The following is a 24,682-nucleotide window of genomic DNA, read 5'->3' as shown; positions in this document are numbered from 1 at the left end:
GGTCAGCATTTTTTAAAAGCATGAGACAAGGGGCCATGACATTTAGTATCAGTCTGGTCTGGGCTTTGGACGAGCATGTGCACAGATGGCCGTCTTCATCATGGTCTCCCGAGCCCCCCCAGCCCCCAGAAGACACAGGCCTCCATGGCAAGCCCACGAAGGCTGAACCCTGCAACTGAACATTTCTTAACAACAGCAACAGAGGAGCCAAAACCAAGGATGCTGGCAGATATGGAGAACTTTGGAAAACTCATTGAGGTTCCAATATGGGAAGCCTCATTCATTACCCTTTTAAAGATCACAAGGGATTCTCCAAAACTGTCTTGGCTTGGAGTTTTGTGATTTAACTAGATGCCAAGTAGCCAGTGAACACACACACAAATCACCAAAAGCAGGAAAATTCGAGTCAAGTAATACTGGAACTCTAGCATGTGGTCTTGTGCTATGGATTCAGGCCTTAATCTAAGATATTTGTCAGGAATCTGCAGTTTGACCCCACACACTGAAAAGGAATGAGTCTATTTATTGTTAAAATAATGAAATAATAATATGAATGCTTTTGAAATTCTGAAACTCTATTTCCAGGGCATCCTATACACAACTTCTTATCACTTACATTTTCTACTGAAAGTCACTTGGTGTATACCTAGTAGTGTCACTTAAGTTGAGAGCTCAAGAACAGGGACTGTGGCTTTTATTTTAATTTTTTGAGACAGAGTCTTGCTCTGTCACCCAGGCTGGAGTGCAGTGGCGCGACCTCGGCTCACTGCAACCTCTGTCTCTTGGATTCTCCTGCCTCCTGCCTCCCAAGTAGCTGGGATTACAGGTGTACACCACCATACCTGGCTAATTTTGTATTTTTAGTAGAGATGGGCTTTCACCATGTTGGTCAGGCTGGTCTTGAACTCCTGACCTCAGGTGATCCGCCCGCCTCGGCCTCCCAAAGTGCTGGGATTACAGGCATGAGCCACCACGCCTGGCCAGGGACCATGGCTTTTACGTCTGTATCCCAGGCATCTGACACAAGGGCTGATACAAGGCTAGTGATGAATAAATGTTTACTGAGTGAATGAATGCTTGCCTGAGGAAAAGACTCAAGCAGAACACTGGGCTTAACAGATAATATTGCTACTAAAACACTGAGGAAGTAGCCAGCCTTCACAACTTTTCCTTTTGCCCCAACTGCCCCCAAAATATCCTTTTTATGTCTCCATTGCAACTATTTGCATGTTATTATCTTGACAGTTTCATCTTGACACCTCTCTACGACTGAGAATAAACTGGCTCCCTTCTGTCTATTCTAGCAAATCCAAACTCTTTATACTAGCATTAGAAGACCACAGATCTCTAATCTCAGTCCCACCTTTTGAAATGCAGTAGAATATAGTGCTTAAAAGCATGAACCCAGAAGCCAGACCACCTGGGTGCACAGCCTGGCTCTACCACTTATCATCTCGGGCAAGTTAGTTAACCCCTGTGTGCCTTAACTGCAAGACATGACATAATAAGAGTAGCCTCTATCAGAGGGTTGTTGTGAGAATTAAATGAATCAAATATTTATAAAATATTGAAAACCATGTCTGGCACAGGGTAAGCATTCAGTAAGTGTTAGCTGGTATGGTTATTATTCAAAGACCCATGGGAAATTCCACTCCGTTATTTTGAATAGCGGTTCTTTTTCACTAGGATTAACCGATGTTCATATTCACAATATACTTTCATGGCCAAACCCAGATTTACAGACTGTCTACAGCACAGATGAGATATACCACAGGCTGTATGCAAGCCCAGAAGCTTCAGCTGCCAGCATACTTATCCAGAGAATAACTGATTTTTAAGCTACTAAAGAGGTTTGAACTTGGGGGAAAATTCATCCATATCTTGAGCAATGTATCGATGTCCCATCAAAATAAACTGCAGAATATACAATTAAGGGAAAACTTGTATCTGCATAGGAAACTGTGGTAAGATGGTATCCTCAAGCTAGAAATTTCAGGATATCTCTTAGAGTTTTAAGTCAGAGGGGACAAATTTGAAGGAAGGCCAATTGGACCAGTGATGTCAACAAGCTGCCTTCTTGTCTGCCAGGAAAATGTCTGGAAGAGATCCCAACAAAATCCTATTCACAGTTCCTAATTCAGAGGAATAAAGGGTGATGGTGAGGGTATGTCAAGTCTACCTGATTCCCACTGGGTGTCACCACAAAAGGCACCATACCAACAGAACACCAAGCAAACAAGGGAGGCCAAGAGTACAGGTGTGTGCAGCCAGTGCCAAGGTGCCCAGCAAGAAAAGGGCACAGCTCCCATGAACTCCACACTGCTCCTGGCAAGGACAAGAGCATCTGGCAGTCACCTCCAATGCACATATTCCTTGGGTGACAGAATTCTGAATTAGCAAAGTGTAGAAATAGCAAGGTGTAGAATGATAACTATAGCTTTTCGTTCTGCTTTTTTATTTTGGACTGAAATATTTGGGGTTTTGTTTTTGTTTTTTTAAATTTTAGAGATGGGATCTCACCGTGTTGCCCAGGCTGGTTTCAAACTCCTGAGCTCAAGCAATCCACCTGCCTCAGCCTCCCCAAGTGCTGGGATTACAGACGTGAGCCACTGTGGTCGGCCTGGACTAAAATATTTGAATACGAATCTTACAACATCTAATAGACCCCATCTCATTCCTCAATTCCATAGCCCTCCCTCTATAAATGTGAGCAGACAGAAATGGCACAGTTCCTAAGAAAAGCTTCAGCAGTCCAAAAGAAGAGAAGTTCTTTGAGGAATCAGAGAACATTTGTTCCTGCAAAACAGAATGACTAAGAAACCAGACAGGTTTTCTAATGTGTGCTTTCAATTAGATTCAGAAAAAAATATGTCCATGACACTGCTCTAGAAAACAATCTGAAATCAGAGATATGCCAAATTTAAAATGTGTTGGAAGCAGCAAAGAGCAGATTGAGGAATCCAGATAATTTTGAAGCTTTTTTTGGTTTTGTTTTTTTTTTTTTCGAGAGAGGGTCTCACTCTGTCACCCAGGCTGGAGTGCAGTGGTGGGCTCATAGCTCACTGCAGCTTCAACCTCCTAGGCTCAAGCTGTCTTCCCACCTCCATTTCCTGAGTAGTTGAGACTACAGGTGCAAGCCACCATGCCTGGCTAATTTTTACATTTTTTTTTGTAGAGATGAGGTCTGTGTTGCCCAGGCTGGTCTCAAACTCCTGAGCTCAAGCAATCCTCATCTTGGCCTCCCAAAGTGCTGGGATTACAGGTGTAAGCCACCGTGCCGAGACATCTAAAGAACTTTCTCCTAAAGATGGTGATCTATTTGGAATGAGTAACAGGTAGTAATTCCAATAACTCCATAATTACCCACAGTATTTTTAAAAATCAGTCTGTTCTCAAGACCTTCCTTCAAAATTTTATGCTAATACTACTTTCCTTGTCAAAAATCCTTCAAGCCCAGCATAAATGCCAGCACCTTCAGCCTCAGCACATCCTGCACTACATTAGAAGTATCTGTGTGCTTACCTGGCCTCTGAATTGTTCTATTTAGTATCTTGGTTGTACTAACCATTTTGGCACCAGAGACCAGTTTCACGGAAGACAATTTTTCCATAGACCAAGGGCCGGGGGAGATGGTTTTGGGATAAAACTCTTCCACCTCAGATCATCAGCCATTAGATTCTGATGAAGAGTACTCAACCTAGATCCCTCACATGATCAATTCACAGCAGGATTTGCTCTTCTATGAGAGTTTAATGCTGCCACTGATCCGACAGGAGGCAAAGCTCAGGTGGTAATGCCTGCTTGCCTACCGCTCACCTCCTGTTGTGCAGCCTGGCTCCTAACAGGCCACAGATCAATACCGGTCTGTGGCCCAGGGACTGGGGATCCCTGAATTACTCAATCACTAGCAGGAATTCTGCACATTATAGATAGCAAAGTAAAACATGGCAAACAATGAAAAGATCATTCTTACAAAGAAAGTTTTCCATGTAACCCTAAAGAACTCTGGTAATTTTTCTCACTGTTATCTCAATTTGTTCAAACCCACATTCTGGCTGGGCATGGTGGCTCATGCCTGTAATCCTAGCACTTTGGGAGGCTAAGGCAGGAGGATCCCTCGAGCTCAGGAATTTGAGACCAGCCTGGGCAACATAGTGAGACCTCATCTCCGTAAAAACAAACAAAAAAGCTAACCCACAATTGACACAGACTTTTAAGAAAATGCTCTAATTTAACCTGAATATCAGTCTACTTAATAAACGGCTTTACAAAGCATGTCCATAACTATGGAAATTTAGGCCAGTTTGGAATTAAAAAAAAAAAAAAAAACCTTGCATTTTTGTATTTTATTTTGAGACGGAGTCTCACCTGTTGCCCAGGCTGGAGTGCCTGGTGGCGCGATCTCGGCTCACTGCAACCTCCGCCTCCTGGGTTCAAGCTATTCTCCTGCCTCAGGTCCTGAGTAGCTGGGATTACAGGCGCACGCCACCATGCCCAACTAATTTTTGTACTTTTAGTAGAGACGGGGTTTCGCCATGTTGGCCAGACTGGTGTCGAATTCCTGACCTCAGGTGATCCACCCGCCTTGGCCTCCGAAAGTGCTGGGATTACAGGCGTGAGCCACTGCGCCCGGCTGCATTTTTCTTATACACTGCAACGCAAAGTCCAGCCCTGCCCCCTACCAAAAGGGTGAAAACCACCTATCGAGACCTGCTGTGAAGATTAAATGAAATAATGCATAAAAAACAAAGTATGTGCCTTGCACATATTAACTGCTGAGTAAAAAGTTCGCTATTTTGTCATGATCACTTGTATCACGTATTCTGCACTCTGTGAGGTCCTATGAGTACCACAGGAAAACCACAGCCAAGTTTCCTAACTCGTAGAGCTTATAGGCTGATACTGGAATTGTACAGACAAAAAGATGCAGTCCTATGACGCCACCATTTCTCTGCATGCTAAAACTCCACTCTAATTTATCAAGCTCTAGGCACTTAAATAAACCCTGCCGAATTAATTTCCCTGAAACACTTCAATGATTCCAACAAATTACAAAATAGACCATAAGAGGAATAACATTTGGAATTTCTTTATACAAATTAGAGTGTTCACATTTTCTAGTTTTCAAGATGATGACTACGACAACTTTCAAAGTTACTTGGAAGATTTATGTTGTAAGAAAGGCACTTTTCCAAATTACCACATGCATTTGTAAATGCCAAGTAATATTTAGTACATTCAGTTGTTGAAATATAAGCCAGATTGTGAAACTTACTAGAAGCTTTTACGTACAGAGACTTTAACGCTCAGAGATGATGAAAAATGTAAAAAAATCTTCAGTAATTAAGGACATAGGACACCTAAAATGCTAAAGACCTGGTGTAAGTATATATTCTAGCTTTTCATTAAGTTTGATAGTATAATTTCTTTACAAAACTTTTGCATATATAAACAAGATTTGCCATAGACAAGTTTCAAAGATACAGAAAATTTAAAAATAAAAATGAAACCACTATCAGTCCTATCCCTCAAGAATTACCCTGCCCATTTTTTCTATCAGTCCATATTTTTTCTATGCATATAGCAAATATTTTGCTCAACAGCCCACTTTTTCTCACCAAGTAACATATGCTGAACTTCTTTCCTATCAATAAAGAGTTACATCAACATTTTTTAAAGCTAAACGATATTAAACATCTAGGTTGCCACCAGGTTTTCATTATAAACAGCTCCACCTCTAGCATCTTTCAACCTTCATGTCTGTGTAGTATAGTGTGACTTCAAGAATAAATGAGACGGTCAGGCGCGGTGGCTCACACCTGTAATCCCAGCACTTTGGGAGGCTGAGGCAGGCGGATCGTAAGGTCAGGAGTTCGAGACCAGCCTGGCCAACATGGTGAAACCCTGTCTCTTCTAAAAATACAAAAATTAGCTGGGCGTGGTGGTATGTGCCTGTAATCCTAGCTACTCAGGAGCTGAGGCAGGAGAATTGCTTGAACCTGGGAGGCGGAGCTTGCAGCGAGCCGAGACTGCGCCACTGCACTCCAGTCTACGCAACAGAGCAAGACTCTGTCAAAAAAAAAAAAAAAGAGAAAGAATAAATGAGATACGCACAAATACTGCTGGAATCTTCCTGGCCTGCCAGTTAATGCCCCAATTTATACATTTACAATTTTTTTAATCTTTCAGATCACTAATGACATCACTCAATAGAAATCCTTTTCCTTCTACTCCTTCTACTAAAAAGCCTTAGGGGCTGAGATAAAAACCTTGGTATGTCTTCTGTTGCACCAGCATTAGAGACAAAAGCCTACTGCTGTGGATAGAGAACCACAAAGTTACCCACCTTCAGAAAGAGGGGGGTCATATACCTCCTTCAGAAGTTACTAAAAGATAACAGAGGTAGCCCTGCTGATACCAGCTTCCTAGACTATATGAGAACACTGGGGAGCGGGCAATCAGAATCCCTCAAGGGAAGTGCAGTGCTCGTTCCTTCAGGCATCCCAGCCCCCCAGTTCACTGCCCCCACCCCTTGCCCACCAACTGGTGGGGTCATCAACAGAATCACACGGAGACCAGGGGGGCCTAAAGAGGGGAAGACCAATATCCCTTTCACTGGCTGCTCATCTGCTAAGGCAGTAGGTTGGCTGATTTCTCTGTGTTCCTCTGAGCCACAGAGAAGAAAAGAACTGGAGAGAGAAAACTGTGGCAGGGCGGTAGCTCCAGAGAAGCAGCCTATGTACCCCCAGCTGGGAGCGGCAGGGATGAGTGAGTTTCCTGGGACACTACATTATGAAGCCTGAGTTGCGCTATCTTGCCTGTACCCCAACCAAGATGGCTGCCCCTGGGGGAGAGGACTCCTGCAGTAGGAAGGCAGCAGGAAGAGTTGGAAAAGGTCCAACCAAAGGCAGAGCCCGAGTCACGGAGCTGAGATGTGGGACACTCAGCTAACATCTGAGCAGCAATAAGAGGACAGCATCTGTGTCCAGCTGAGCAGAGAAGTGTTCATTCACCTTCCCTGTGACCCCAGTGCTTCCTCTCTGTCCCCAACCTTTGGGGGAGACAGGTTAATCCCAAATGAGGAAGAGGCAGAAGGAGAAAAAGGACAGAATGCCCTCTATCTCTTCTCTCCCTTCAGGTGCTTTAGAGAAGGATCCAGATGCTCTAGGTGAAAGAGAGATTTAAATCAAGTTTGAGATTCAGTCTTTGAACTGGATTACTCTGAAAGCTTATGGAGGTTGAACATTGTGATGGGACAGGAAAAGGAGATTCTACCTGGCATGGCTGAAATCAGCAACTAGAGAGAAATAAAGACCCTTTCAAATGTACACCTCATGAACTTGAGCAGTTCAATAAATCAATTACATCTCAAATATGGTTAAATGCATGTGTTCAATAGGAGCATTCGAGTACTAACACAGACCTGGGCTCAGATCCTGGCTTGTCCATTCATTCGCTTATTTAGCAGTATTCACTGAGCACCTTCTATGCATTGGACAGACCTGTGAACAAGAACTACAAAGCCCTGTGCTCTGGGAAGTTAAATTCCAGGTGTATGTATAATTCTGGAGAATTTCCTTAACCTTGTGCCTCAGATTTCTCATGGAATCTTGCTCTGACATTCCTCCTCTGATCCATTCCTAAAAATCATGGAAATAGAATATAATAAAATAATCTTTTTTCTCAAAGCAACATACACTTCAAACAAATAAACTGAGCAGATCAGTTTGTGTTTCAGAAACACAAGTACAAGTCACATTGAGGCTTCTCAACACGGAGAAGTTACTCTCCAGGCTCTCAGGACAGAGCGAGGATAGTGGCTATGAGAAAGTCAGGAATAGCTTGCCTTGTGTTAATTATAGCCTTATTATCATTGTTTCTAGGTTTACTGGGGAAAAATCCTTTAAGTAATCCTATTAGAGAAAAAATATATATACATATTTTATATATATATATAAATGACTTTAAAATATATATCATAAATATATAATATATATGATATATATGATATATATATATATATATATGACTTTTAAATATCAAGCAGGTACCAGGCGCCTGTAATCCCAGCACTTTGGGAGGCCAGGTGGGTGGATCACCTGAGGTTAGGAGTTCGAGACCAGCCTGGCCAACATGGCGAAACCCCATCTCTACTAAAAATACAAAAATTAGCCGGGCATGGTGGCATGCATCTGTAGTTTCAGCTACTCAGGAGGCTGAGACAGGAGGATTGCTTGAACCCGGGAGGCAGAGGGTGCAGTGAGCCAAGATCATGCCACTGCACTCTAGCCTGAGTGACAGAGCAAGACTCTGTCACAAGAAAAAAAAAAAAAAATCAAGCAGGGTAAATATTTTGCAAAATTATTGGTAAGAGTTAGTACCTGTATAAGTTAAGATCAGAACTGTCTTGGTAAAATTAGTGACAGTGACTCTGCACACCCATTGCCATTGCTCTTTCTATATATACTGTCGAGTCCATGGGCCACATTTGTCTGGCTCCTTGTAGTGATTAAAACCCCTCCTGGGTGAGGGTCCATTGGCTGCAGCTGAACCCCATGGCAGAGTATAAAGAAAACCTAGAGCATGCCCCAAACACCACCTTCCCTGGCAGCAGGGCAGCCCAGGCCTCTTGGGCAGTCCCTAGATGACTGGTTGTCCCTAGGCATGCCCAGCTGGCCGATCCCATGTTGGACTTGCACTTCTGCTTTTTCTGACCACCCCATCTCCAGGGGCCACTCCCATTTCCAGGGCATGTGGTCATCTCTGAGGAGTCTTTAGAGGACTGAAAACAGACAGCAGGAGGCCAAGGTATTCCCTTTCCTGACCTCTCCCTCCACTCCACCAGGCTCCTGGGATGACTGCCCTGAAAAGCCTGAGCACATGGCCCCCTGGCTGCATCAGGACTCCTGGAAGGTCAGGCCATTCGTTTTTGGGTTAATTCTCAACTGCCTTGCTTTGAGTAAGTGTAAACTTCAGCCAGCCACTGCAAGCACAGTGTTTTCAACTGTCCTGTATCAAAACAGAAGTTTACAAAGAAAGTTTATCACAGTAGCAGCAAATTAACTATTCATTTCTTTATTTTTTTCCCGAAATGAGTTCTGAGATGCTTATTCCCATTTTTTTCTTTTTGTTCCTGCAAAAGAGAAGCACTTAGGCAGCTGAGTGCCCAGGAACTGGGAAATAGAAAAACAATGTGGAAGGAAGATGGTTTTGCCCACAGCCTCCGCATATCCAGACTGTAAAATGCAAAACTTCCACAGGTCAAAAGTCCCAAGGCCATTTTCTCTTGCCTGTTCTAAAGTAAATAAGTAGATGCACAAATACACAGATAAACAGATGTTTAATAGAAGAGTTCATCGAAGATATATCATTGCAAGAGAATTTATCATTTACTTAAAACATAAACTAAATCCCAAATATTACTTTGTTAGATAAAGTATCCTTATTTTAGATGAAGATAAGTATGTAATTTAAATATATGTATTTTCTCAATTTACTATAGTATACATTTTTATCTATTTATTTTAAGGCCTTAGAAACAAAACATAACCACATAACCAAACATTGTAAGAAGGGGGATAAAAATCCACACCCATACTTTAATGTTCTACTAAAAACAAAGAGCATTTTGTTGTATTTCCCTTAAGTGAACTTTCCTAAGTTATCTCTTTTCTAGCATAACTGATTTTTATCGTGCTTTCTTTCACTCTGATATATCAAAGGTAGCCTTATGGGGCAATAAATTGTTCTGTTTTTCTTGTTATTGCTTTTTTTTTTCTTCCTTTCTTTTGAGATGGAGTTTCACTCTTGTTGCCCAGGCTGGGAGTGCAATGGCACGGCCTCAGCTCACTGCAACCTCCATCTCCCAGGTTCAAGCAATTCTGCCTCAGACTCCAGAGTAGCTGGGATTACAGGCGCCCACCACCACGCCCAGCCAATTTTTGTATTTTTCATAGAGATGGGGTTTCACCATGTTGGCCAGGCTGGTCTTGAACCCCTGACCTCAAGTGATCCTCCTGCCTCGGCCTCCCAAAGTGCTAGGATTACAGGCGTGGGCCACCATGCCTGGCCCTGTTTTTATTTATTTATTTATTTTTTGAGACAGGGTCTCAGTTTGTCTCCCAAGCTGGAGTGCAGCGGCAGGATCTTGGCTCATTGCAACCTCTGCCTCCGCGGTTCAAGTGATTCTTGTGCCTCTGCCTCCCAAGTAGCAGAGACTACAGGTGCATGCCACTAAGCCCGGCTAATTTTTGTATTTTTAGTAGAGACGGGGTTTCGCCGTGTTGACCAGTCTAGTCTTGAACTCCCGCTTCAAGAGACCTGCTTGCTTCAGCCTCCGAGAGTGCTGAGATTACAGGCATGAGCCACCATCCATTCCCGGCCAATAAATTGTTATTTTATAAGATACATAAAATTCCATAAAGTTTTATACTTATTTAACTCAACATTCATTTGTTAACACGTAGGTTATTTTTAGGAAAGTGATACACAGGACATAGCTAGTACTACATTTGTGCATATAAAGACAACAGCAAAGTATGAGAGCACTGGATATCAATCACTGTAGAAAATGCTTACCATGATAACAATAGGTGAAAACTAGTATTTTTATTATGGAAATACTTAAACATATCCAAAAATAGAGTGGATAATTCATCATCCTGCTTCAATGACTATCAACTCATGTCAGTCTTGTGCCTTTCAGCTGTAACCCCATTTTAGACCCTTGCCTGCCAGATCATCTGAATTAATCCCAGACCACATAGCACAGCATCAATAAATATTTCAGTATGTGTCTCTAAACAATGAGACCTTTTTTTTAAAAAAAAATGAACACAATAACACATCTTTAGAAAAAATTATACTAGTGCCTTAATACATGAACTATTCTGTTGGTATCCAAATTTTCCCAACTGTCTCATGAAGTTTTCTTGGTTTGATGGAATCGGGTTACAAATGAGGTCCATACATTGCAAATGGTGGCTCTGTCTCATGAGTCTCTTAATTTATGAGTTTCTTCTTCCTGCCCCAACCCCCTTTTTCTTTTAATCTACTTGTTGAAGAAGCCAGGTGGATTCTAGAGCGGCTCATACTCTTGATTCTGACTGATCCTATCTCATCATGACATTTAACATGTTTTCCTATTTTCAGTATTTCGCATTAATTGGCAATAGGATTTAGAGGCTGACCAGATTAAAATTGAATATTTTGGCAACAATAAATACTTCGTAGAAGGTAGTGTGTACTTCCATCTGGAAGCACAATATGTCTGGTGGCCTCTCTCTTTTCTTGAAGTCACAGGGGTCTTTCAAGGATTTTTAATATTTTTAGTGTTTTATTATAAAAATTACAAAAATTAAAAAGTTCAAACAAAAGGAAAGAAAAGAATATACTGAAGCCCCATGTATTCATCCTTCAGCTTTTGTGTGTGTGTGTGTGTAGACAGGCACTTGCTCTCTCAGGCTGGAGGGCGGTGGTGCAATCACAGCTCACTACAGCCTTGACTACCCAGGCTCAAGCAATCCTCCTGCCCCAGCCTCCCAAGTAGCTGGGACTACAGGTGTGTGCCACTATGCCTGGCTAATTTTTGTATTTTTTGTAGAGACTTGGTCTCATTGTGTTGTCCAGGCTGGTTTTGAACTCCTGGGCTCAAAGGATCCACCCACATATACCTACCAAGTGCTAGGCATGAGCCACCACACCTCGCATCACTAGCTTTATCAAATAACCCACTTATCTGCCTCACCTTTATTATATCGATGCCCTCACTCATTCCCTGTAGAAACCTAGATTATGTAAGCAAAATCCAGATATCTTGTAATTTCAACTCTCAATATTTCAGTGTGTATGTCTGAAATCTTTTGTCTATCTGCTTAGAGACAGGGTCTGTTGCCCAGGCTGAAGTGCAGTGACACCATCACGGCTCAATGCAGCCTTAAACTCCTAAACTCAAGAGCTCCTCCCCAGCCTCAGCCTTGTAGCTGGGAGTACACGTGCCACCACACCTGGCTAATTTTTAAACAATTTTTTTTTGTAGAAACAGGGTGTATTAGTCTATTCTCATGCTGCTAATAAAGATATACCCAAGACTGGGTAATTTATAAAGCAAAGAAGTTTAATGGACTCACAGTTCCAGATGGCTGGGGAGATCTCACAATCATGGCAGAAGACGAAGGAAGAGCAAAGGCACGTCTCACATGGTAGCAGGCAAAGACAGAGCATGTGCAGGGGAGCTCCCCTTTATAAAACCATCAAATCTTGTGTGACTTATTCACTATCATGAGAACAGCACAGGAAAAACCGCCCCGTGATTCAATTACCTCCCACTGGGTCCCTCCCACGGAGTGAGGATTATTACAATTCAAGGTGAGATTTGGTTAGGGCACAAAGCCAAACCATAGCATTCTGCCCCTGGCCCCTCCCAAATCTCATGCTCTCACATTTCAAAACCAATCATGCCTTCCCAACGGCCCCCCAAAGTCTTAACTCATTTCAGCATTAACTCAAAAGTCCACAGTCCAAAGTCTCATATGAGACAAGAAAAGTCCCTTCCATCCATGAGCCAGTAAAATTAAAAAGTTGGTTACTTCCTAGGTACAGTAGGGGTACAGACATTGAGTAAATATAGCCCTTCCAAATGGGAGAAATTGGCCAAAACAAAGGGGCTACAGGCCCCAGGCAAGTCCAAAATCCAGAAGGGGAGCCAAATCTTTAAGATGATCCCCTGTGACTGCAAGTCTCACACCCAGGTCACACTGGGTGTGAGGGGTGAGCTCCCATGGTCTTGACTATTTCTGCCCCTGTGGCTTTGCAGGGTACAGCCCCCCTCCTGGCTGCTTTCACAGGCTGGCATTGAGTGTCTGTGGCTTTTCCAGGTGCATGGTGCAAGCTGTCGGTGGATCCATCATTCTGGGCTCTGTAGGACAGTGGCCTTCTTCTCACAGCTCCATTAGGCAGTGCCCCAGTGGGGACTCTGTGTGGGGGTTCACACTCCACATTTATCTTCCACACTGCCGTAGCAGAGATCCTCCATGAGGGCCCCTCCCCCACGCAAACTTCTGCCTGGATATCCAGGCATTTCCATACATCCTCTGATATCTAGGAGAAGGTTCCCAAACCTCAATTCTTGATTTCTGGGCACCTGTAGGCCCAACACCATGTGGAAGCTGCCAAGGCTTGAGGCTTGTACCCTCTGAAGCCACAGCCCAAGCTGTACCTTGGCCCCTTTGAGCCACAGCTGGAGCAGGTGGTATGCAGGACACCAAGTCCCTAGGCTTCACACAGCAAGGGGGCCCCAGGCCTGGCCCAGGAAACCATTTTATTCTCCTAGGCCTCTGGAGCTGTGATGGGAGGGGGCGCCACAAAGGTCTCTGACACGTCCTGGAGACATCCTCCCCATTGTCTTGGTGATTAACATTCGGCTTCTTGTTACTTATGCAAATTTCTACAACAGACTTGAATTTCTTCCCAGAAAATGGGTTTTTCTTTTCTATTGCATCATCAAGCTGCAAATTTTCCAAACTTTTATGCTCTGCTTTCTCTTGAATGCCTTGCCACTTAGAAATTTCTTCCACCAGATACCCTAAGTCATCTCTGTCAACTTCAAAGTTCCACAGATCTCTAGGGCAGGGGCAAAATCCTGCCAGTCTCTTTGCTAAAACATAACAAGAGTGACTTTTACTCCAATTCCTAACAAGTTCCTCATCTCCATCTGAGACCACTTCAGCCTAGACTTCATTGTCCATATCACTGTCAGCATTTTGGTCAAAACCATTCAACAAGGCTTCTCTAGGAAGTTGCAAACTTTCCCACATCTTCCTGTCTTCTTCTAAGTCCTCCAAACTGTTTCAACCTCTGCCTGTTACCCAGTTCCCAAGTCACTTCCACATTTTTGGGTATCTTTACAGCAGTACCTCATTCTCTGCAGTACCAATTTACTGTATTAGTCTGTTCTTATGCTGCTAATAAAGACATACCTGAGATTAGGTAATTTATAAAGGAAATAGGTTTAATGAAATCACAGTTATGCATGACTGGGGAGACCTCACAATCATGGAAGAACACAAAAAAGAGCAAAGGCCCATCTTACATGGTGGCAGGCAAAGAGAGAGCATGTGCAGAAGAACTCCCCTTTATAAAACCATCAGATCTCATGAGACTTATTCACTATCCCGAGAACAGCATGGGAAAAATCTGCCCTCATGATTCAATTACCTCCCGCCAGGTCCCTCCCATGGCACATGGGGATTATTACAATTCACCCAATTATCACAGGGTGATATGGTTTGGCTCTGTGTCCCCATCCAAATCTTACCTTGGATTGTAATTCCCAGTGTTAGGGGACAGACCAGGTGGGAGGTCATTGGATCATGGGGGTGGATTTTCCCCTTGCTGTTCCTGTGATAGTGAGTGCGTTCTCATGAGGTCTGGTTGTTTGAAAGTGTGTAGCACCTCTCCCTTCACTCACTCTTTCTCCTGCCACCATGTGAAGACGTGCTTGCTTCCCCTTCACTCTTCCACCATAAGTTTCATGAGGCCCCCCCAGCCATGCCTCCAGTACAGCTTGTGGAACTATGAGTCAATTAAACCTCTTTTCTTTATAAATTCCCGAGTTCCAATAGTTCTTTATAGCAGTGTGAGAAGAAGCTAATACACAAGGGTCTTGCTATGTTGTCAGGGCTGGTCTCAAACTCCTGGCTGGCCTCAAGCAATCCTCCCACCTCAACCTCCCAAAGCACTGGGATCATACACATGAGCCACCGTGTCTGGCCTCTCTGAAATCTTTTAAAAAATACTATTATAACTTCTAAATATTTTAAGAATAATTCCTTAATATCATCAAATAACAAAAGTATTCACATTTTAAAATTGTATTGTAATGTATTTGTGGCTTTTTTTTGAGATGCAGTTTCGCTCCTGTTGCCCAGGCTAGAGTGCAATGGCACAATCTCGGCTCACTGCAGCCTCTGCCTTCCAGGTTCAAGTGATTCTCCTGCCTCAGCTGATTACACGCATGCGCCACCGCTCCTAGCTAAATTTTGCATTTAGTAGAGACAGGGTTTCACCTTGGTCAAGCTGGTCTCAAACTCCTGACCTCAAGTGATCCACCCACCTCAGCCTCCCAAAGTGCTGGGATTACAGGCATGAGCCACCATGCCTGGCCGGCATCTTATTTTAATTGCAGCACTTGGTTATTGATGACAGTATTCTTCACGTTCAGTTAGTAGCTGTGAGTTGTCTTCCGATGTCCTCTGCTTGTTTTATTTTTGAGTTGATGTGCTTACAATAAAGACTGGTAGCCATTTTGGCTACAAATATTTTCTGTCTGGTATTTGCCTACCAAGAGGGAATGGGGTGGGAGAGTCTTCCCTCTTGACTATCCACTACACAATAAACTTAAGCTTTCTAATTTAAGTGTACTTTGTGACTTCTTCTATTGCTTCTAAGCTCACAATGCCTTTCTTCCTTCAAAGATAGAATGAAAATTCAATTCTTTTTTTTTCTAGCTTCACTAAGTCACCACATCACTAATTATATTCAGGTCTTCCACGACCCCTAAATCATAGACACTGACAGAAAATAATGCTTCATAATGGTCATATATTTCTAAACAATTTGAATCCTTTTGCAGACTACCCATCAATTTTATTCCTAAAGAAAAATTCCAATCCCTTTTAGAGAAAGGGAAACCCTGCCACCTAGTTTTAAAGCACTCAAAATAATTAGAACTTTAATTAGTTCTATCTAAGAATAAAAAGTAGAGATTAATTTAAATCATAATGAAGTTGGGTTTTTTTTCCTCTCTCTCTCTCTCTAATGGCTTCTTCTTTAACTGTTACCAACATATTTTATAGAGACCCAGGCTTTTTCATGGGAGCACATTTAAGAAGCACAAGCTTGGTAACCTAGGAGACCCCACCTCTCCATTCTCCCTGAGCATATTGCCTTAGAAAAGCAACTTCAATTTAACAGATGGCCAGTTTTCTCAGCCTCAATCAAATGGACAGGAGTAACAGAAGAAAAGTAAAGCTCAAATATTACCACAACTATAGTCCTAGATTTACTTTCAAGCAAGAATTCCCACGGTAGCAGAGTAGGATTGTGGTGCAAAGTCCCAAGGAAAACTAAGCTACAGGTTAAGACACCAAGGCAATGCATCGGAGGCTCTGAGAATCAACTCCTGATCCTTGAAGCAGCATCCTTTTCTCTATCTGAAGTTCAGTTCTGTCCTTGAATGCTAACAGAGAGCTGTTTGCTGCTCTCTGTTCTCAGAATTCTCTTGGCTTGGATTTCTCGGTCCACTTGCCAGTTTTATCACTTTATTCTTATTCTCCATGGCTTCCTATCACGCCATGGGGAGTTAGGGGCAAGTGTTCACTGATAGCCCACATATCACTTGTGGGTGACAATTTATTAGATTCTAGTTTTGCCCAAATACCAGGCATACTTTAATAACCAAAACATTTCATTATCTGGATAGAAATGGGTATCTTATCAAGCAGATTTAAAGGATATGGTATCTGTCCTTTAGAAAGGAACAACTAGGCCGGGTGTGGTGGCACACACCTGTAATCCCAGCACTTTGGGAGGCTGAGGCAGGTGGATCACTTGAGGTCAGGAGTTCAAGACCAGCCTGGCCAACATGGTGAAAGCCCATCTCTACTAAAATACAAAAATTAGCTGGGCGTGGTAGTGCACGCCTGTAATCCCAGCTACTCAGGAGGCTGAGGCAGGAGAATCGCTTGAATCCAGGAGGCAGAGTTTGCAGTGAGCCGAGATTGCGCCACCGCACTCCAGCCTGGGCAACAGAGCGAAAACTCTGTCTCAAAAATAAATAAATAAAAGGAGTTAGTGTATAAAATACTGCTTTATGCCATAATAAAGATAATAATGATACTTAAGACAAAAAGTAACACCAAGGCAAAAAAGCACAGACCAAGCAATTTCCTAGCATGAGTATTGAAATTTTGAAGCATATGTAAATACCAGTCCACAGCCCATATCATACGTAACGCTTATATCATCAACAGAAATTTAGGGGTGATGAGTATATTAAAACTAAATATATGGTCAACTCACTCATGTATTAAAACAAAAGGTTAATTCAAACAATTAAGTGATGTTATACATGTAAAAGCACATTGTTAACATTTAACATTTAGCTTTTATTAAATCAGGTGAAATTTCACTTTTCTTATATAATGTAGGCCCAGACTACCACTTCCTCATCTCCACTTGCGATGGTTAATGTTATATGTCAAGGTGGCTAAGCTACGGTGCCATTATTCAGTCAAACACCAGTCGATATTGCTGTGAATGTACTTTTTAGATATGACTAACACTTAAATCGGTAGACTTTGAGTAAAGAGGAGCACCTTCCATAATGTACGTGGGCTTCATCCAAATAGTTGAAGACCAAAAGACTGAGATCTCACACAAAAAAGGTATTCTGCCTCCAAACTGCATTTTGACTTGAAATACCAACTCTTCTTTGAGTCTCCAGCCTGTCAGGCTGCCCTACAGATTCCGATTCTGCCAGCCCACAATTACATGAGTCAATTCCTTAGAATCAATCAATCTCCTCTTTTTTCTCTCTATAGATATACAAACATCCTATATACATCCTATATAAACATCTGTATATAGATGTATAGATAAACATCCTATTGGTTGTGTTTCTCTGGAGAACTCTAATATATACCCTCACCATCACTCCACAGTGGAGCCATAAAATAAGATGAAGTGGAGTTTTTTTGTTTTTCTTTCTTTTTTTTTTTTTTTTTTTTGAGACAGGGTCTCACTCTGTTGCCCAGGCTGGAGTGCACTGGTGCAATCTTGGCTCACTGCAACCTCTGCCTCCCAGTTTCAAGCGATTCTCCTGCCTCAGCCTCCTAAGTAGCTGGAATTACAAATGCGTACCACCATGCCTGGCTAATTTTTGTATTTTTAGTAGAAATGGGGTCTCACCATGTTGGTCAGGCTGGTCTCAAATTCCTGACCTCCAGTGATCTGCCCACCTCAGCCTCCCAAAGTGCTGGGATTCCCAAAGTGGCACAATCTTGGCTCACTGCAACCTCCACCTCCCTGGTTCAAGCGATTCTCCTGCCTCAGCCTCCCGAGTAGCTGGAATTACAAGAGCACACCATCACACCCAGCTAATTTTTGTATTTTTAGTAGAAACGGGGTTTCACCATGCTGGCCAGGCTGGTACCGAACTCCTGACCTCCAATGATCTGCCCGCCTCAGCCTCCCAGGCGTGAGCCATCTCGATTGGCAGAGATTAAGTTTGTATTTCTCTGCTCGTCACCACATCACACAACAGGGCTTTACAAATTTTCACTAAAACTGGAGGGGATATTAGTCTTCCAGAGCTGCCATTACAAAATCCCACAGACTGGAGGCTGGAAATCCAAGATCAAGGTATCACCCAGCAGGCTGATGTCTCCTGGGACCTCTCGCCTTGGCTTGCAGACAGCTGCTCACTGTATCACCACATGGACTTTTCTCTGTGCATGTACATCCCTTGTGTGTGTCTCTTCATGAAGAGTCCAAATTTTCTCCTCGTGTAAGGATACTAGTCATACTAGATTAGGGCCCACCCTAAAGGCCTCATGTTAACTTTATGTCCAAATACAGTGACAGTCTGAGGAACTAGGGGTTTGGACTTCAACATATCACTTTGGGGGTGGGGCGGGGCCACAACTCAGCTCATAACAGAGGGTCTATCTGAAAAGATCTACATATAGATTACATGGCATACATAAAACTCACTTTCAGGGCAAGGCACCAAAAGAACAGCTCTCCTCTAGAGCAGTTAAAAGTGTCCAGCCAAGGCCAGGCACGGTGGCTCACGCCTATAATAATCCCAGCACTCTGGGAGGCCGAGGTGGGTGGATTACCTGAGGTCAGGACTTCAAGACCAGCCTGGCCAACATGGTGAAACCCCGGTTCTACTAAAACTACAAAACAGCTGGGCGTGGTGGCACGCACCTGTAAGCCCAGCTACTTGGGAGGCTGAGTCAGGAGAACCGCTTGAACCCAGGAAGCAGAGGCTGCAGTGAGCATAGATTCCATCACTGCATTCCAGCCTGGGTGACAGGGCAAGGCTCCATCTCAAAAAAAAAGTGTCCGTTCAAGAAGAACATGAACTTATATTTAGAGGCCAGTTGGCAGAGAAAATAAGAAATCATTTAAAATAAAAGCCCTAAGTCCAAGCCATAAAGGCAGACATGGAATTTCTGGCATTGATTTGCCACATGAACAATATCTTGTGTATTGCTCAATCTAGAAAGCAGCAGAGATTTACTTTTTTGAGCCTGGCTAATGATTTTCTCTGCAAGCTAGATGGTCATAATACATTTACTTGCTAAATCCCTCTTGAGCTCTGGACTAGGCATGATGTGAGATCCTTGTATTATTTTTAATATATGTAAATATTTTACATATCTACATATTTATGTACATAAATATATGTACATAGTTTATATGTATGTATACAATATACATACATACACATATATATACATCTACATCTACATACACACACACACATATCTATATAAACAACATAGTTTTGATCACAGGCCAGAGTCCAGATACCAGAAGCAATATCTATGGACAACAACGGGAGGCCGAAGACCTTACAGAAGACAGGGAAGGAAAAAAAGGCAATGGGAAGAAAAAGAGTTAAGAGAGGAGAAGGAAGAAATGGGGAAATATAAGAAATAGGGGAAGGGAAGCCATGTGGGAAGGCAGGTCTTGGTTCCTCCCCTCTCTGTGGGCTGTCATGGAGTCCCACCTCTGACTAATAACAGCAACAACAACAAAAATTACAGTGCACTCCTGTAATCCCAGCTACTCCGGAGGCTGAACGCCGAGGATCACTTGAGCCCAGGAGTTTGTGGCCAGCCTGGGCAACATAGTGAGAACTATCTCTAATAAGTAAAAAAAGTAAAAAATAAAAGCCAGAACTTTACGTGTGAATAGCACATATAGATTTCCAAAAACTTTTCACCTCTGTTATCCTTCACATACCCCAAATAGCCCAGTGAGACCTCATGAAAGCACTATTACTTTTATTAGACAAGTAAAAAAAAAAAATCTGCTGGGCGGGGTGGCTCACACCTGTAATCCCAGCACTTTGGGAGGCCGAGGCTGGTGGATCACTAGGTCAGGAGATCGAGACCATCCTGGCTAACATGGTGAAACCCCATCTCTACTAAAAATACAAAAAATTAGCTGGGCGTGGTGGCGGGCACCTGTAGTCCCACCTCCTCAGGAGGCTGAGGCAGGAGAATGGCATGAACCTGGGAGGCAGAGCTTGCAGTGAGCCGAGATCACGCCACTGCGCTCCAGCTTGGGTGACAGAGCGAGACTCCATCTCAAAAAAAAAATCTGAGACAGGGTCATAGAATGACTTTCAGAGTCTAGAAGTGATTGAACATTTTATAGACTAACTTGACTCCATATAAATGATAAACAACCCATCATCCTCCCTTAAATTTTTGGTTTACACATAATCAAACTATATGATATATATACATTTTTTAAATTATGTGTCCATTCTTTTTCTGTGAAACTTCTTTTTGGTTTAACACTTTGTGAGCTAATTGTTTGCTTAGCTTTAAGTATATCTCACTTGCAAATAAGCTCTGAGAAGAAATATTTACTGGGGAAAATAACTGTCATAATATCATAAGGAAGAACTCTTATTCCTAACTAGAAGCCAATTCTTCTCCTTCTAAGGTAGCTTTCCAAACACTGCAACTTTTTCTATAATTATTTAAATGTTTTTTTTTTAATCTTAGGAAGACAATGTAATTGGTGAACTTTTAGTAATGGAGACAAAGTGGGGTACAGGTAATATGGCTCTTGTCCAGAAATAAAATCAGGTTAGGGCTGATCTTAAGACTTTATTTTAAAGAGTTACCACAAAAAATATCTTTGAATTGGAAAGACAGTCAGCCCCTGGCTTCGCTGGTGCACCTTACACCTTGATATTAGCACCTAGCATATAGCTCAGAGTTCAGTTACTGACATGCCATTGACCAGACATTTCAGCCTGGCTTTTAGATGAAAACCCAGGCTCCAGTTCAAAGCTGGAAGGTGATATGTGCCCTGGGACCGAGTTCAGATACTATATTTCAGGTCTTTTTGTTAAGGTCTTAGCTTTTAGTCCAGCGTGCAGCCACGGTAACTCAGGGAAGAGCAGTGCAAGGACATTCAAGGAGTCCCTTTCTATAAATTTACAAACTGCTCACATACCGTGGCAGAGATTTTCCACAAAGGATGCGGTAAGATTTCTGTTCCCATATACTCTCCAGAACCACCTTGCATCAAGAGGCATAATCTATTTCTCCTCCCTTTGAATATGAGCGAGATGTTGTGACAATCTCAACGGATGGAAGGTGGCAGAAGCGAGGCTAGGCCATGACAGGGGATGGATGAGGTTTCCGTTTAGCTCTCTCAGGATGCTTGCTTTTGGAACCCAGCCACCACGCTGTGAGAAAGCCAGGGCCAACGGGGCACCAGCGTTCTGGCCAAAAGCCTCAGTTAAGGTCTTAGGTGACAGCCAGCATTAACCATCAGAAGCTGAGGGAATGAGCCACCAGGTAATTCCAGCCCCCAGCCTTTCAGTCTCCCCAGCTAAAGTTCCACATCACGGATCAGAGACGAGCTGTCCCTGTTGTACCCTGTCCAGAGAATTGGCGAGTGTAATAAAGGTTTGTTTTACGCCACTAAAAGTAGTAGTCATTTGTCAAACAGCCCTACTAACTAGAACATGCAGTACCGGCTAAATGAATGCTCAGAGGCAGAAAGAATTAACTTATTGATTTTCATTTTGTGCATTACTGGTCTTGAATCTGTCCCGGAGGTGGGGAGAGTAGGCGAGAAGTGGGGAAAAAAATTTAAGTGCCACCTTTCCTGCGCAGGCACTATTCGTGGTACAACAAAACTTCAGTTCCTCCAAAACCCCTATGAGGTTAAGTCCTCATAGGAACTAATCTCCATTTTAAAGACGAGGAAGCTGGGGCACAGCAAGGTTTAGTAACTTACCCGAGATCATACAGGATGTGGTCGAGTTGAAATTTGATCCCTTCTCTGCCTAACAATTCACAATCTTTTGATTCTCCCAGTAGATCCCAACCTGGGAGGGCAGAGGAGGGTACTCAGTTTGGTGGGGATGAGAAAAGATCTTGAATCCCTGAGCAGCATTGTGTGTAATATGCTACATACACACAGTTTTCAAATATAGTAAGTTCCATGATAATTGTAATTCAAATCCACTTAATACATTTTGATCTCGTCATTTTGTGTCTTCTCAACCAACAGATAACAGAACAGCTAAAAGTTATTAAAGATCTGTGAACTCTGTGTATGTTAGAACAGGTTTCTCATGTTTAAAAATGTTGAGAACTACTAACCACATACCTTATGGTGTGTAATTAACATTCATGCCTGGTCAGTTGGACAACTGTGTTACCACAAGAAAACACAAGAGGTGTAAATGACCAAACTCATCTGCATTTATTTACTGAAGGTGGTTACCACGTGTTCTCTCTTAAATAATGGGCAGCCACAATTCACTAATTTGCTAGCTGTTGTTCCCACTGGGCGCTGGCCAGCATTCTGTCCTATGGAAATGGTGATATACTGTGCCTTCCCATTTTCCACACCCTGCAGCCCGTGACAGTGATCGTGGTCAGAGAAGAATGAGCTTTTCTCCATCCTCTCCTTGCCTTGCCTCTGTCCTTTAGGATGTCCTACTGAGTAAACATTCTGCTTCCCTCTGAAAAAGAAGCTTAAGAGCAGGGTTGGAAGGATGTGGTGGTGACAGGCTTGGGAACAACTTCATTACCCATCAGGAATGTAGAGCAAGTTCACTGCCCTCCCTGAGAAACAGGAGCCGGATCTGTGCTCACGAGGAAAGAATGCCAGTACTTAAAGCCTTCTACTGACAAAAGTCCGACAACTTCAGCAGAGTTCTTTGCCCTCACATTCACAGGGGATGTGGAGCAAAATACACAGAGCCACCCCTCAGCCAGCAAAAGACAGGCATGGGCGGGGTGACTGGGATTTGCACTCTCTTCCCACATCTGTCTTCTTCAGTTGCAGTAATCAGAATTCACGTCCTTAAAGGAGGAGGAGGCCTTGCTTAGGGACTACACGTCTTACCTTGTAACCACCCCTACCCCTGCTCTCTTGCTATCCTTAAGCTCTTGAATCACTGCATTCTACAAGGATTTTTTTCCCCTCAAAATGGGCAAGTTAAAGGAGGGGAATTACAATAGCTTAATGAAGTTGGTTAGGGTCAAACAACTAAGACATTCCACCTCGTAAAATTGCATTGTATTAAAATTGCATCCATATTTTTAAGCCTATGTTTCTATATACCAAAACCCATGATTTCTACTTGTAAGCTGTTCAGCTCTGGTTAAATGAGGAAAGAAGAAATTAAGAAGTGTGCTTTTCAAAATCTTGATTCTTATTATCATTAACTTTAGCATGCCAACAATTCAAAGACTTTTTTGTGGTAACTCCTTAAAATAAATAGTCTTAAAATGAACCACAGTTATTCACAGTATAAGTCATAAATGAAAGAAATGCATGTGTTTTATCTTACTAAATGCACAACTAAAATCCATTACACACACACACACACACACACACACATGCACACATACACATACATAATGCTGAATATATCAACATACAAGTTAAGATTTATATACTGGCCACCAGCAGTGAGAGAACATATCTCCTGACCATAAAGAAGCAGCATTTCACCTATTACGAAAAATACATTGTGAGGGGGATGAGGCTGCAGCCTGCAGGATCCTCCATCAATCTCCACTAAAATCTTGAAAATCTACCAACCACAGCGGAAGGCAGAAGAGGAAGAAAACTCCTCTCCATGGATTTCTGGCCTAACTAGGGTCTCTCCCTTTCCTCTCAAAGAAGAAAGACCTAGAAAGCAGGAGAAAGGAGTGAAAAGATAAGAAACGTGCAAGAGGACATTTTAAGAAATTAACCCAAAACTTGACCAGGCGCAGTGGCTCACACCTGTAATCCCAACACTTTGGGAGGCTGAGGTGGGTGAGTCACTTGAGGTCATGAGTTCAAGACCAATCTGACCAACATGGCGAAACCCTGTCTCTATTAAAAATACAAAAATTAACCGGGCATGGTGGCGCACACCTGTAGTCTCAGCTATTTGGGAGGCCGTGGCAGGAGAATCACTTGAACCCAGGAGGTGGAGGTTGCAGTGAGCCGAGATTGCACCACTGCACTCTAGCCTGGGCAACAAAAGTGAGACTCTGTCTCAATTAAAAAAAAAAAAAATTAACCCAAAACTTGTAATTAGCTACCCACATGACAAAAGCTACTGACCACTCCTGACTTTCCTCAGCATCTTTTCTGGATGGAGGCAGATCAGCTGACCCCGGGGGTACAGGGGAATAGCCCCAAGGGAACTGTCACAGCCAGGGAGCCTCAGCCTCACCTGGATTATCATGTATAAATTTCCACTCACCTCAAAAGATGTGGACATGTAAATCCACCTATACTTGTCCTTTGAAATCTGTGCATTTTTTATAATACAGAATATTTGCCTATTTGCCTTGTCTTTTCTCACAAATAACTGCAGATGTATGTTATCAGGCATTTCCAATGTTAGAGTTCT

At 42.8% G+C, this 24,682-nt stretch overlaps 1 protein-coding gene across 11 annotated transcripts in view; it reads right to left on the bottom strand.

Annotated features, from left to right (window-relative positions):
- Window positions 1-24,682, bottom strand: part of RAI14 (retinoic acid induced 14) — a 175,710-nt gene that overhangs the window by 89,988 nt on the left and 61,040 nt on the right. Inside the window, exon 1 of one of the 11 annotated variants that reach the window (XM_058430001.1) lies at window positions 24,533-24,590. The exons of the other annotated variants lie outside the window; for them this stretch is intronic. Within the exon in view, the coding sequence (XP_058285984.1) occupies window positions 24,533-24,550 (18 nt within the window). The 5' untranslated portion in view covers window positions 24,551-24,590. Of the gene's footprint in view, window positions 1-24,532; window positions 24,591-24,682 lie in introns of those variants that run through there. 11 annotated transcript variants of the gene reach the window in all.

This window comes from Hylobates moloch, unplaced genomic scaffold (assembly GCF_009828535.3).
Source record: "Hylobates moloch isolate HMO894 unplaced genomic scaffold, HMol_V3 SCAFFOLD_17, whole genome shotgun sequence".
Taxonomy (NCBI): Eukaryota; Metazoa; Chordata; class Mammalia; order Primates; family Hylobatidae; genus Hylobates; species Hylobates moloch.
Note: the sequence above shows the minus strand (reverse complement) of the source record. Positions and strands in the feature narration are given on the sequence as shown.